At 38.8% G+C, this 14,626-nt stretch overlaps 1 protein-coding gene across 2 annotated transcripts; it reads left to right on the top strand.

The window, feature by feature from the left end:
* The first annotated feature begins 1,221 nt into the window (after window positions 1-1,221).
* On the top strand, window positions 1,222-13,868 carry fbxo8 (F-box protein 8). 2 transcript variants are annotated; one of them, XM_019360457.2, is made up of 8 exons: window positions 1,222-1,536; window positions 2,414-2,519; window positions 3,319-3,402; window positions 5,014-5,158; window positions 5,271-5,397; window positions 8,406-8,524; window positions 9,260-9,456; window positions 11,377-13,868. In XM_019360457.2, the coding sequence occupies exons 2-8, from the start codon at window positions 2,414-2,416 to the stop codon at window positions 11,562-11,564; spliced, it is 966 nt and encodes a 321-aa protein (XP_019216002.1). In that variant the 5' UTR covers window positions 1,222-1,536; the 3' UTR covers window positions 11,565-13,868. The 2 variants fall into 2 exon arrangements, with proteins under 2 accessions (XP_019216002.1, XP_013131562.1); XM_013276108.3 differs by lacking the exon at window positions 1,222-1,536 and adding an exon at window positions 1,758-1,913.
* The last annotated feature ends 758 nt before the right edge of the window (window positions 13,869-14,626 follow it).

Below are 14,626 nucleotides of genomic sequence, written 5' to 3'. Positions count from 1 at the left end.
ATGATTTAACTGAGCAACCACATTCTCAAACTTGAATTCCCTGTTTCTACCCATTTCTACACTCAATATTCTTCTTTGATTGACTTACTTCCGGCAGCTAATAAGCACACGTTCTATTGTTTCTATAGCGTTACACCAATTACATAAACCAGTTAGATGTTTCCCCATGTTGAAAGGAGTGCCATTCAAAAAAGCAATGACCTGTTCTTATTCTATTTATAATTATCCCCTCCTGCCTACTTATCCCTCTGTCTTGTAACTCCAACTGTATTTTATACTGTATATAAATGTTTCCCTTTTACCTCATTATCCCACACCATTTTCCATAATTTCTTACTATTTTCCAAACTAATATATCTACTAAAATATCTACTTTTTTAATAGCTTCCTTAGCCAGCTTATCTGCTTTTTTGTTACCCTAAATGCATACATGAGTCCACATTATTACTATAATTTTGTTTTGTTCACACAATTTATGATAAGCATTCATACAGAATGTTCTGGCGATTAGTTGTACTTCATATTTCAATGCTCAACAATGGTGACAATAAATCACTACATTATATTAATTTCGTAATTCCACCCACGCTAAAGTCAATAATATAGCACATAATTCTACCCCACATATACTAAAAAATAAATTTATGTTCTTTTTTGAAATCTTGATATTTTATTTTATAATTCAGGAGCCACTACCGCTACACTAGTTGTTTCAGTTTTTGGATCTTTTGATCGATCTGTATAAATCTGCAAGTAATCACTGTACTTGATCTGTACTCTGTTATAAAATTCTTAACAAATATCTGTTATCTTTCTTCTCATTTTAATATCTGATAATGTCTACAGTAATGTATTTCCATGCCCATGTAGGCGTTAGAGGCCACAAGTCTGACTAAATTCTTTGCTATATACTTAAAATTCTCACCAATCCACCCAAAACAATTTTTTTAATCCTTTCTTTTTTCCAAAACACTTTCTTAACAGGATGACTTTTTTATGAGCTTTCAAATTTATCCAATAAATAACCATTAACTGCTGTCATCTAATATATAGCGGTATTTCCCCTGATTCGACTTGTAAAGCAGGCTGATTGGCTCTTGGGTCTGTGCGCGTTGTCTACGTCATGCAATAGGTTGACGTCAGTGACGCAGACGCTGGTTCTGCTTTTGTTTTTTCTTTTGTTTGTTGGTTTTTTTAAGCTTATTAATCACATTTATGTTAAATACGTAAACACTAATTCACTGAAAAAGACAGACCGGGGGAAGCTAAATTGTCTTTCGGTTCAACCTATTTTGTCTATAGTTGTGACGCGATAGAAAAGGTGGGAGGGCCGACAGGAAGAAGAGAGCGAAAACATAATTCAGTTCGTAGACTCCTGCATTGAAGGGCTTTGCTGAACCGGAGGACCTGTTGTTCTTTTTTTAATCTGTACTTGGCTTAATGAAATTACCACAGTATACCTTTGATAATAAGGAACTCGCTCTTCCAGCTGTCATTGTGCGCAGGTCAGGTTGTCAGGGGAATCACTGAAGTCAGGTAGGTAGCGCCACTTACGTTTCTGTAACGAACTCATATTTTGCAGACGAAACGGTTGTGTTCTTAAATATGTCAATAAAGAGAACGCATTTGTGTCCTCGATGCACTTAAACTATCTTGGTAGGCTAACTTGATGATTTGAAAGACTGGCATAAGAGTGAAAGACAGTTCAACCAATGGATTAAGAGGTTCAATGCTACTGTGATTTTGTGGCCAATGGTATTGAAGGGAAGGCGGGTCTGCAAGTCAAACTACCGTGCTGGCTGGAACTTCCAACGTTGATGTTTACAACAGTGTAATGGAAGTTGTTTATGTAAAACAGCTGACGTTTGACCGGCCTTTAGACTAGCCGCTGTCTCCTTGCTGTTGGCACGCAGGTACCGAACAAGCCAATTTTGAAGCTAATTAGCAGCAAGTGTGCTCTGTGGATGCTGACATTAATAGCAGCGGTGTATGCTAAATGTAGGCCTGTGTCGGTGATCATTATTTGTTCTGAAGCACAGTTAGAGTGCTGTCAGATTCTGATGGCTGCGTAGGCTTTTTAATACAGGAAACGGGACACAACGGCTCATTACTTTACTTCAGTCTTAACCCCTTTATAATCTCGATTTTTTTAATAACCAGTCATCTAGGTTTGATCTAAAAAAAAAAGTATGACAAGATCCCTGCACATAAAGTAAATGGTCAAATATTTCATTGTCGAACAGTGCTCACTGTATACATCCGTTGATCATGTATTTAATGTCATGCCAAAGTATGCAAGAAAGAAACATGTCTGTACAAAAAAAGATGTAGTCTACTACTGTATTTTTCACACTGGTAAGTGGAAATGTAGTATATTCCTTTATATCATCTAAGTGTCTTTCTCCTGTTACAGATGGGTCAGGCACTGTGGAGGCTGCCTCCCAGACAACAGCAGCAGCTTCAGGAAGAGCTAGCTGATCGACTGGCTGAGAGAGGAGGGGGAGGAAGACAGGAGCAAGGTACTCTGCTTCAGATCAGAAAACAGAATTGACTTGGAAATGATGAAAAGTCTATACTTAATTGAAATTTTGAAACTGAAATGTTGTATATAAATATTCCCGGTGTTAGACTGCAATCCAGGGTGTGGCGTCATTTATAGATGTAGACAAGTTTTCTGAATAATATAGATTTAAATTACTTATTTGTATTAGTTTTATATGTGAAGATAATGAATCAAAAATATCAATTTTCTTCCACTTATTCAGTCCAGGGTCATGGGGTGGGGAGGCTGTCACAGCTATAATAGGGAAAGAGCAGGGGCACACCCTGGACATGTCACTAATCTGTTAAGGCTAACACAGACAGATAACCAGTCACACTCACGGCCAATTTAAATTCAGTAATTACTCCACACAGAAAGAGCACCTGGCTAGTGGATTCAAACCAAGGACTTTCTTCCTGTGAAGTGATGGTGCTAACCACCACACCACTGGGCAGCCCTAAAATCAGCGTATATTTAGCATATATTTATTTATTCCTAAATCTGTATATATTATTAAGCAATAATGAGTCCTTCAAACATTTGCAAGTTTCTTATGCCATGTACAGTAATTACACATGCTGTCATTTGAACTGACAGTGAACTGGATTTATCCTCTCCGATTCAGGTTTAATTTCAATTTTTGGCACTTTCTACCAAATCCGCTGAAAAAATTAACCAGTGGTGAAGCTTAGAATCAGAAAATGATTATTTTTTTCTCCTAGAGGTGAATTTCAATGACTGTGACTGAATAGAAAAACATTTTCTTCTTTACCCAGGGAGAGATGCAGGTTCCCAGAAAAGAGCTCCACAGCACTGCTATCGGCCTGACATCTATCAACTGCTGAGAACACGCAGTGGCGGTATAAACATAAAAACACACACGATGCAATCTGTATTAACAATTCTATGATCATGTCCCCAGGGGGAAAAAAAGTCCTTCATTCTCGTTTACTTACATTTGGGCTTCACTTCTTTTCACTTTCAGTATGAAATAATCCACTCAGTGAGATCATGTGAGATAAGGATTTCTAAACTAAAACAAGGAAATAGGTTTCCAAAAAATGTAGCACCCTGTCCTTGGAGGCTCCATTTTTGTTTGTGTGTTTGTTTCATTGTCCATTCCACACATCAGTCAGTTCCAACTCTGGACATGCTGAGTGACGTTAGAATTCCTGATCGTGCTTGGGTAAAAAACTTGTGATGCACATGTACTAACTTGTTATGTTGTAAACTGTTTGTAAAAAGGGTCAGCTTTATTGAATAAAGTCGTGCTGATCGCATCTTGCAGACATCTGCTCTGTCAGTTGATTGCACCACTTGATAAACCTAACTAAACAAGAAACAATCAAACAGTGTCAGTAACTACAGCTTGTTGGTCCAACATAAACTAATCAAAGTCTGTTGGCAGCAATCAAACAACCCAATGATGTCATACTCTGTACTAAACATGTAACTTTAGACACTTATTTCTTAAATCCAACTTGACATATAATGTTAAATCGATGCCTTTATTAATGTAGTGTTTCATCTCTACTTTAACACTGTTTAGTTGCTTCTTTTTACATTTTGTACATAATCAGAATAGCTATAATTAATAGGCTATTACTTTTGATTCATATGCAGGATGTTAAACCTAAGAAAGAGATAAATACTTTCATCCAACTTGATTATTATCCACACAGAAAGGCTCCATCCAGGGTTTCACCCTGGATCTTGCCATTAGGTGAGGCTGGTGTGCTATACCTATTCCATTGTAGGAAAGGATTGTATACTGTCCAAAGGTTTCCAAGAAATTTGGGTGTAGTTAGTGAGAGGCATAGCTGTTTGGTCATGAGTTCTGCTTAGTAAATGAGTTGTTTAACATGTACTTACAATCAGAACAAAGTAGAAGTACAGTGCTACAAGTCAGTTTGTATTTTGAAGTCCTGGTACTGGGGTCTCTTAGTTGGCCCCAAGGCCTGAACACACTGCAGCTTAAGAAAATGTATGCAAACCGAAAAACAGAGCAAATTATGAAAATGTCTTCATCAGTTTCACAGCTCATATGTTCCAAAAGCACACAGTGCAACAAAATACAGAAAAATGCTACAACTACAGATCGTGACTGCCAAGGTGGAGAAAAAAGTGATTTAATCTTATTTCCTAACACAGATGAGTCAACAAATACTTCACACGTGTATCTCAGCTGTATGTGTATGTTATTGTGTTCTGTTGGCAACACTGTTTATCTTACATATGTGCTTTCCTCTCTGAACCAATTTATGTTTAACAAGATGGAATCTTATTATCTACGACTGGAATGTGGTGTCCACTAAGTGAGGCAGAAAGTGGGTGAAAACACCGTAGCTGGCTCTAAAACAACCATATGCAGCGTCTTTCACTGTGCTTTTCATCTTACTAAGCTATCCAAGTGGAAGCAATAAACTAAATCTAAATACGTCTGTCTATTTTGTCTCTCCTTTTTTTGGTAGGTAAGGAACCACATGGTTTTATAGACTTGGAGATGCTGCCACCCGAACTGGGCATCACCATACTGTCATACCTGAATGCTACTGATCTGTGCCTGGCTGGATGTGTGTGGCAGGGTCTGGGAAATGATGAATATCTTTGGCAGGGGTAAGGAACTTCACTTTGGTTTTTTTTTTCTTGTGGTAATTACATTTTTACTCGAAGTGCTCAAAAATTTCTATGTTGTTTGCTTTTTTATAATCTATGTCAATTCCACCAGGCTATGTAAGTCCACTTGGGGCCACTGCTCCATCTACAACAGAAGGCTACCTGCTGGTTTCTCATATAGAAGACTATACCTACAGCTAGATGAAGGCAGCCTGACATTCAATGCTAACCCACAGGAGGTAATATATAAAGTTACACCCAGGATCTGTAGTAGAGATGCACCAACTGTGAATATTTCTTTTGTTTCCATCAAATCCCCTGTCAGCCAATATGTTAATTTTTCCAGGATTTCAGTGTAAGAACAAAATAACTTAATCCCCGTCCTTTACCTGACCTAATGATTTAGTCAAAGGGTCAATATTGGTTGATGCACACATCTGGATTTGGGGCACCTGCAGTCTGTTGTCGAAACCTTCAGTGATAACAGTTGATACTATTATACACTGGAGGAAATAAGTATTTGATCCCTGCTGAATTTGTAGGTTTGCTCACTTACAAATAAATGAATACCGTCTGTGTGAAGGGAAGCCAATATAGGACAACTATATATCTCTCTTTCTGGTCCCTGTCAGTACTCCCGCTAGAACATTTTGGATCAATTGAAGGCTTTTCAAGAAGCGTTTAGCTTTTACTAATAAATGCATGAACTAGTTTTTCAGCGTCACTCTGAGACAGGATATTTCTAATTTTAGAGATGTTGTACAAATGGAAGAAAGCAGTCCTATATATTTGTTTAATATGTGAATTGAAGGACATGTCCTGGTCAAAAATGACTCCAAGGTTCCTCACAGCATTACTGGAGGCCAAGGTAATGCCATCCAGAGTAAGAATCTGGTTAGATACCATGTTTCTAAGATTTTCAGGGCCGAGTACAATAACCTCAGTTTGATCTGAATTAAGAAGCAGAAAGTTAGCGGCCATCCAGGTCTTTATGTCTTTAGCTAATTGGTGTGTGTTATCTGGCTTCATGGACAGATAGAGTTGGGTGTCATCTGCATAGCGGTGAAAATGTATGTTATGCCTTATGATTATAATGCCTAAGGGAAGCATGTATAATGTAAACAGAATTGGTCCTAGCACTGAAACCCGTGGAACTCCATAATTAACCTTAGTGTGTGAAGAGGACTCTCCATTTACATGCACAAATTGGAGTCTATTAGTTAGATATGATACAAACCACTGCAGTGCAGTACCTGTAATACCTACAGCATGTTCTAATCGCGCTAATAGGATATTATGGTCAACAGTATCAAACGCAGCACTGAGGTCTAGCAGGACAAGCACAGAGATGAGTCCACTGTCAGAGGCCATAAGAAGATCATTTGTAACCTTCACTAAAGCTGTTTCTGTGCTGTGATGAGCTCTGAAACCTGACTGAAACTCTTCAAATAAGCCATTCCTCTGCAGATGATCTGTTAGCTGTTTGACAACTACTCTTTCAAGGATTTTTGATATGAAAGGAGACTGACCTATAATTGGCTAAAGTGATAGCTTTTTAACTACTGCCAGCTTGAAGTCCTGTGGTACATAGCCAGTTTGGTCGATATGTTGATCATATTTAAGACTGAAGCATTAATTAATGGTAGTATTTCTTTGAGCAGTCTTGTAGGAATGGGGTCTGAAAGACATGTTGATGGTTTGGAGGAATTAATTATTGAAGTTAACTCAGAAAGAAAAATCTCTAAATAAATATCAATGGTGCTGAAAGTAGCTGTAGATAATGTTGCATCTCTGAGATGATTATGGGTAATTTTTTCTCGAATGGTTAAAATTGAGTTTGTTTTCCAACAAGGGTGGACAAGGCTAAGCATCAGGCTTTCAAATGAATGAAAACTCTGTTTAGGTCTTTGGTTGATCAACCAGCTAGAGTGGGAGATTGCTAACATAACAAAATAAACTAGCAGCCTGACTGCTCATCAGTTTTTTAACTCTTGTAGTTAAGCAGCGCAAATGACGGTGCTGGGCTGGGGTCAGCATTTACTCAACTTTAGTGTCATCGTGGGTTCTTGGCTAGCTTAGCTTTAGCATGCTGTCTGTGCAGGTACATGTTGTGTTAGCAACGTTGCACAGTTGTTTCTGTCCTCTAGTAGTCTCCACTTTACCATCGCGCTCTTGTCCCTTTGTGCGATTAAAAAATAAAAGTAATGTCCGTATCTACACTATAAACTGGGCCACTATTTTCCTTTCCCCAACACACGAACTGAAATCGGCTAATTGTAGTGAGAGTGCAAGAACCGATAAGCAGAATCGATAGGCAGGCAGACTAACGATTCCAAGGAATTGCACTACTTCTCAATGTTCATCCCTAGTCAGAGGATGTCATGGATAAGATTGTAGACTTGCACAAGCCCTACACTGGGCTACAAGCCCATCAGCAAAAAGCTCATTGAGAAGGTGACAACTGTTGGTGCGATTGTTAGGACATATCAAAAATATAAAATGACCATCAGTCACCTTTGGTATGGAGCTTCATTGCAAGAGCTTACCTCATGGAGAGAGGATGATCATGACAAAAGTTGTGGTTCGACCCAAAACTACACTACAGCAGTTTGTCATGGATCTGAAAGTAGTTAGGGCCACAGTCACCAAGAACACCACTGGTAACACAGTGCGCTGTAATTACTTAAAATGTTACTTACGACGCCTCAAAGGTTCCCCTGTTCAAAAAGGCACATGTGCTAGCCCGTAATAAGTTTGCCAGTGACCTTTCAATTTAATTCAGTTTTATTTATATTGTAGCAAACCACAACATCAGTCACCTCTAGGCAGTTTATATTGTAAGGTAGAGGGTGTACAATAATAATACAACAATAATAAATAATAATAATAAATAATAAAAAAGTATGACCCAGAGAATACCATCCTCACAGTCAAGCAGAGGGGCAAGCTGGCTTTACACTGTCACCACGCCCATATAATAAATGCTGCATGAAAATTGAGTGTTTTGTAGATTGGAAGGTGCTGCTGCTCACAGTAAAAGAATTTGTCGGCTAGAACTTGTAGTTTTCTCTTGGGAAGCATTTGTTTTAGAGCTATGTTTCTGTTTGGCGGGCTCTCTGTGTCTGACCCTGAGACGCAAACGTCCCCCTTCCCTGAGTCGCTGAGTCAGTGTCTAGATTCTAACTTTAGTCCTACAAGTCTTTGCTATTTCAGAGCATCATTTTCCTCTTTGTGTTTGTGTTTGTAGGGTATCAGTTATTTCATGTCCAAAGGTATACTAGTGGATCACCCCACTGAGCTGGCAAAGTTTATTTTCTACACCAGACGGCTCAACTGGAAGATGCTAAGGATTTATCTGGATGAGAGGTTAATATATACACACACACACACACACACACACACACACACATACAGATACACACACACACACACACACATATATACATACAGACACACACATATACCACACACACACACACACACACCACCAACACCACTCTTCACTTGACATTCACAACAGTTTGTTAAGCTGAAAGATTGACATTTGCAGTTCATAGGTCCATGAATATTTAGAGACAGTCACATCATAATAGATTAGTTTACAATCCAGTGTGATGGTGCTCAGAGGGAAGAGAAGAAGAAGAAGAGAAGAAAACTTTATTTGTCAATTTCTTCAAATGTACTTGCCATACAAAGGAATTGAAATTACGTTTCACACTGTCCCATGCGTAGACATTGACAACAATAAAGTGCAGATGCACAACAAAAACAGCCCTAACAATAAGGTAATATTAAATAGGTTTAATAATGTTTACCTATTGTGTCCAAATACATATGGTCCTAACTATCCCCAAATATATAAATATGAAGTCTCAAAGCATGCCTTTACTGCTAACTATTAATGTATTTTCATGTTATTATAGATATTTTAATATGTTTGTCTGGAACAAGTCTCTCTTGTAAATGACAGATTGAATCTCAATGGGACTAGCTGTATAATAAAGGTTAAATAAATAAAGATAGTATCTATATGCTATTCTGTGAAAATGACTTCTTATCACGTGATTTAGTTTGTGTGACTGTATGTTTCTGTGTGGGCAGACGGGATGTCCTGGATGAATTGGTGAAGCTCCATAACTTCAGTAACCAGTTTCTCCCCAATGCTCTGCGGGATTTCTTCAGACACATCCATGCGCCTGAGGAGAGAGGAGAATATCTGGAAACCCTTATTACCAAGTTCAGCCACAGGTTTTGTACCTGTAACCCTGGGCTTGTTCGAGAGCTAGGCCTCAGTCCTGGTTAGTACTTAGTGTTCCTGCTCTAAGTACAGGAGTTAACTTAAGTGTCACCAGTTTATCTGGGCCTCGAGACTGCTCTTTGATAGAAGAGTGAAAAACGAATTAACTGTCTAAGTCTTCTTCCTCTTCAGCTGCTTCCTTTAGGGGTTGTCATATAGGATCATTTCACCGTATCCCTAGCATCCTCCTTTGTCCAGCCAAGCCCCTGCATGTCCTCTCCTCTGTGGGCATCCTATTTTCTTCATGCCTGACAGCTCCAAATTCAACATCCTTTGTCTAATGTCCACTATCCCCTCTCTAAACATGTCCAAAACTCATCCTTGCTTCTCTGAATTCATCTCCAAACCATTCATCATAGCAGGTCTCACTATCATCTTGTAAACCTTCCTTTTCACTCTTGTTGTCCTTTTGTCACAAATCACCCTGACATCTATCTCCACCCACTCTACCCTGCGTGCACTTGTTACCTTTCTTGTGCACAGTGCGTTGCTTTAAACGGTTGACCCCACATATTTAAATTCATCCCCTTTCACTCTTTCTGCTCTGTGTGTTCACCTTAGCACCTGTCTGCCTCTCATACACACAAGTGTATTCTGTCTTGCTCCTGCTGACTTTCATTCCTCTTCTCTCCAGAGCATAGCTCCACTGTTGCAAGCTCTTTTTCACCTGCTCCATACTCTCACTACAGATCATAATGTCATCTGCAAACATCAAAGTCCATGGAGACTCCTGCCTGACCTTATTTGCCAACTTGTCCATCACCATGCCCAATTTAATTCCACAACCACCTGGAATCCATCTGTCACTCCAACCGCACACCTCACTACTGTCTCACTTCCTTACTATCATATGCTTTCTTTAGATCCACAAAGACACAGTGGAGCTCCATTTGACTTCCTCAAAGAACATCTTTATTGCATCTGTAGTGCTCTTTCTTGGCATGAAGATGGCTCAACAGCTTTATCCCTCTGTACATCACTCTTGTTTTTGAAAAACTGTACCAGTACAGTACATAGGGGCCCTGATTTTGTCCTATGCACTTTCTCATTCACTCTGTCCTCCATCCGCCCTCCTCTCTCTCATTTTCTGTGTTCATCAACTCCTTAAAGTACTCCTTTTATCTACTCAACACACTGTTAGCACATAGCCACTACTATCCTTAATCTGCTGGACATCTTTTCCATCTTAATAATCTCTCTGCCTTGCCAGTCCAAGTCCTTTCATAATGTCCACTCTCACATACAACTCACTGTAAAACTTTTCCTGTGGTGCTATCATTAAAAGAGATGCCCAGCAAACACTAAGATTCTAACATTCGTGGATATTTTTCAATGTTTTTGCCAGAACTGTTAAACTGATATTGTCATTGACAGCGACCCGTCTTGCATTTGTATTCTGAAATAGATAAATGATAATAACAGTAAAACTGGAAACTTCAGTTTTTAGGATTCAGAAATGTCGAGGGAGTGTGATTTTCATCGTTCTGCTGTAGTAACAACAAACTGTAGTATGCAGACGTGACATGACAACCTCATTCACTGCCACATTATGAGGATATCAGAACGTTTTATTCTTTCCCTGGCCTCAGCATTGTTAATGGTCTGTGCATTTACCAAAGGCTTTGTTAATGTCAGCAGAACATAGAGAAATTAATGCCTCTCTGGATTATTGCTAACTCGTCTGAACTGCTTGTGTGGTTAGGAATTGTAGCAGAATTAGTCTAACACTTCGAAGCCCAAGACTAGAGAGGGATGGATTACTGCCTTTCTGAAGCATGCCTTTACATGGCATTGGTACTCTAAACACCCATCCCCTCTGGAAAGTCTTGGAAACAGCAATCAAGAATGCTCTAGAGCTATTTAGTTTTTTTCCACTTTCTTTTCCTCTCTCTAATTCCAATCTGGTGCCTTCTCTTTGCAGATGCTGTGTATGTGCTGTGCTACAGCCTTATTTTGCTCTCCATCGACCTCACCAGCCCACACGTGAAAAACAAAATGTCCAAGAGGGAGTTTATCAGGAACACACGACGAGCAGCACACAATGTTTCGGATGATTTCGTAGGCCACCTCTACGATAACATATACCTGATCGGCCATGTTGCTGCGTAGCTTCAACTGTCAGCTGACCGTACTGCACTGAAAAAATAAGAATCGGCTTCGTGTCTAAAAGTATGGATCACCACAGAAATGGATTTGAACAATTTTTCACATCTTACGAGGAATACGACAGCTTAATCTTACTGGAACGATCAGAAGAAGAAATAAAATTGTCACTCCACTGCGAGAGACACTGTGCTACCAAAAATTAATGTTGACTTACACATGTGAAAGAACCTAATTTCTTTAAAACCCAGTCACTGCAGAGGAGGAGATTTGAAGTAGAGCCACAAAGATACTGCACTGATTGAAAGGGACTACTGACTGATGGAGGAAGAGAAGGAAAAGCTTCATCTTCAGTCTGTTTTCAGATGTCAGGGTAATTCTGCTGATTCCATTCAGCTAAGCGCTGCTCATCTCTCAGCTGCAGGATGAAGCCTGGCTCACTCTTGTTGGTAGTGACACACGAAATTAAAAGGGAGCTAACACAGTATCAAACATACCATCAGTTTAATAAGAATATTAATTGTTAAGCATTTGAGCCCATGGTATAAACAGTAGGCTTCATGCAAACATTGATCAGCTGTATGGATACTATGGCTAAGTAGATCAGTTGTAGACAGTGTTTTTGAAACTGCTTTGCTGATTAAGCCTAAATATGTCTCAAAACCCTCCGAACTATAATTTAACCATTGGGTTCTCATCCTGAGGCATAAGAGTCAGTACACATGAACACTAAACGATGCCATGTAACAATCTGTAACAAACAGAAGTTATGGAAGCTATAATACTACTGTGGCAACGCTGAAGTCAAACAGAAGATTCCCGCTGCAAGTCGGAAAGATTTTCTAATTATATTAATGAAAGAAAATTTGAGACACTCTACAACCACATGTAGTTTAAAATGAATGTGTGAAAATACTGTTCTTGCAGGAGGGCTGCTGTTGTAAATTTTAAATATTGCAAATTGCAATACAGTTGATTGTTAGTAACAGCTAATAAACATGCATATCTTCAGTATCTTTAGTTACTTAAATTTAGTTGAAGGTAAGTGTGTGATTTAAGAAAATGTGTCATAGCAGTGGCTTGGTGGTGATGGAGATGGATGGCCATTAGCAGAGAAATAGCTCAAATCAAGTGTAGAAGGAGATAATGTTAGCCAAGAAAAGAGGAGTATTATTGGGTCTTTTGGGGATTTGTCTCCTGAACAGGGGTGGAATGCCAGAACTCTGTAAATAACAGTAATAACAGAGTATAAATATGATTCTGGGGCATTCATAAAACTGTGTCCTGAACAGTGCATGAGTTTAGCCCAACTACTACAGTTTAGTTTTATTTCCTGAACAAAATAAGTCTTCCACTTCGTTCTGTGACATTAATCACATGTAGTGTAATTCTGTTTTACAGTAATACCACAACCCCTGCAAAAGCAGTCCCATGCTTTCAGAGATCAGTGAGAATAGATTAGAGTGCAATGAAGAGTAGGACTCAGTAGTCTCAAGTTTTATTTTGCTTTCTATTTATACTATCTAGCTGTACAGTGTCTGAGCTGTTATTGATGGATTTGTAAGGTAACGCTACAATGGGGAGGACATAGATTGATTGTGGATACAGATACTCATTCTACCTTTAAGTTTTGCTTAAATCCTTTAAGTTATGCTTCGGGTGCTGGGGGGCTCCCTATGATGCGCGGAGCACTTCTTCTTCACTTACCTCTTTGTTTTCATGCCAGTACTATATTTAATTATTAGCAATGATTAAACTCTGGTTCTCTCCTGTAGTGTGCTTCCTGTCCTGTCTCTCTCTGCTCTCCCATCTTCTCCTTTTATTCCCCACACAATACTCACTCTGTGCTCGTAGCTTCTAACAGTGAGTGCCAACAGCCAGAATGTAGCTGCAGCTAAAGGTGAAGTATCACAATGTTCACTTAATGTAAGCATAGCAACAAGACAACACATTTTCTATGGTTTAAATAAGGGTTTGATTTTTTTTTTTTTTTTTTTTTTTTTTTTACCACAGTGTGAGTATTGTAAAACAGTCAAAAGATACTGGTTTTGTTTTCTGTCCAACTCATTCTCTTCTTTAGATCATTATCACTCACTCAGAAATTTGACACCAATGTTTAAATTATGAAATCTTTATTGTTGTTTTTTTCTGTGTTCTTATGCTATGAAAGTCAAAATGCACTGAGAACTTGTTCCAAGGATGTGTCTTTATTTTCCTGACAAGTTTCAACCAAGGGAGAAACTTGTGGCATTCCCTCAGAACAAGCGAGACAAGCAATGCTCCTCTTGTCAAAATTAAAACATATGAAAGTAAAGCGATCTCTCTCCTTTAATCTCAGACTTGCTATCATGAATTCTTATGTTACGCTAGCGTTCTCTGTGTCCATCTCCCATTAACAATGACTGAAGCTGTGCAAAGCTGAGATGCCAGCAGGCGTTTTTCTGGTGAATTGCACATGCACAGCTAAATGCACTGAGATCAGTCACAACCTGTGCTTTGTGTGAAAACACAGCTAGCATTACCAAGTAAATGACATTAAGTGATTTATCAAAGTAACAGATGAGTTACCACCTTAGCAGGCGTATAACATAGAGTAGATGGAGTATGAAAAAGTATTTAATAACTTAAAAAGTAAGCCTCTTAATTCAGCAGATTTTAAAATTATTATTCATAAATTTTAACATACCTTTAAAAAAATATAATTTTTTTTCAGAGATACGTGAACCAATCATGAACCAGACACACACTGGGTTGTCAGATTCAGGCTTCTTCCCTAAACTTGTCCTGCAAATGACTAAAGACTAATAGAAACCAAAAACCCAACAAATACTTAATAAACACAGCTATGAAAAACCTGATGGGGATCAGGTAGGAGCAATGAAGAATCTAACCACTTTGCTCCACGTTCTCAAGGTTTATAATCGTGCAGCAAGCTTTCCGCAAATAATAATAAGCATTAAGAATAAATGAGAGAAGGGCAAGACCATGATAATGGGAGTGACAATAAAAAATACAACAGGACAGTGAGTGTACAAAGGCTCCGAGGTCACGTGCAACACTTCTTTGTG

Source organism: Oreochromis niloticus, linkage group LG6 (assembly GCF_001858045.2).
Source record: "Oreochromis niloticus isolate F11D_XX linkage group LG6, O_niloticus_UMD_NMBU, whole genome shotgun sequence".
NCBI lineage: Eukaryota > Metazoa > Chordata > Actinopteri > Cichliformes > Cichlidae > Oreochromis > Oreochromis niloticus.
This window is presented reverse-complemented; position numbering and strand designations above follow the sequence as displayed.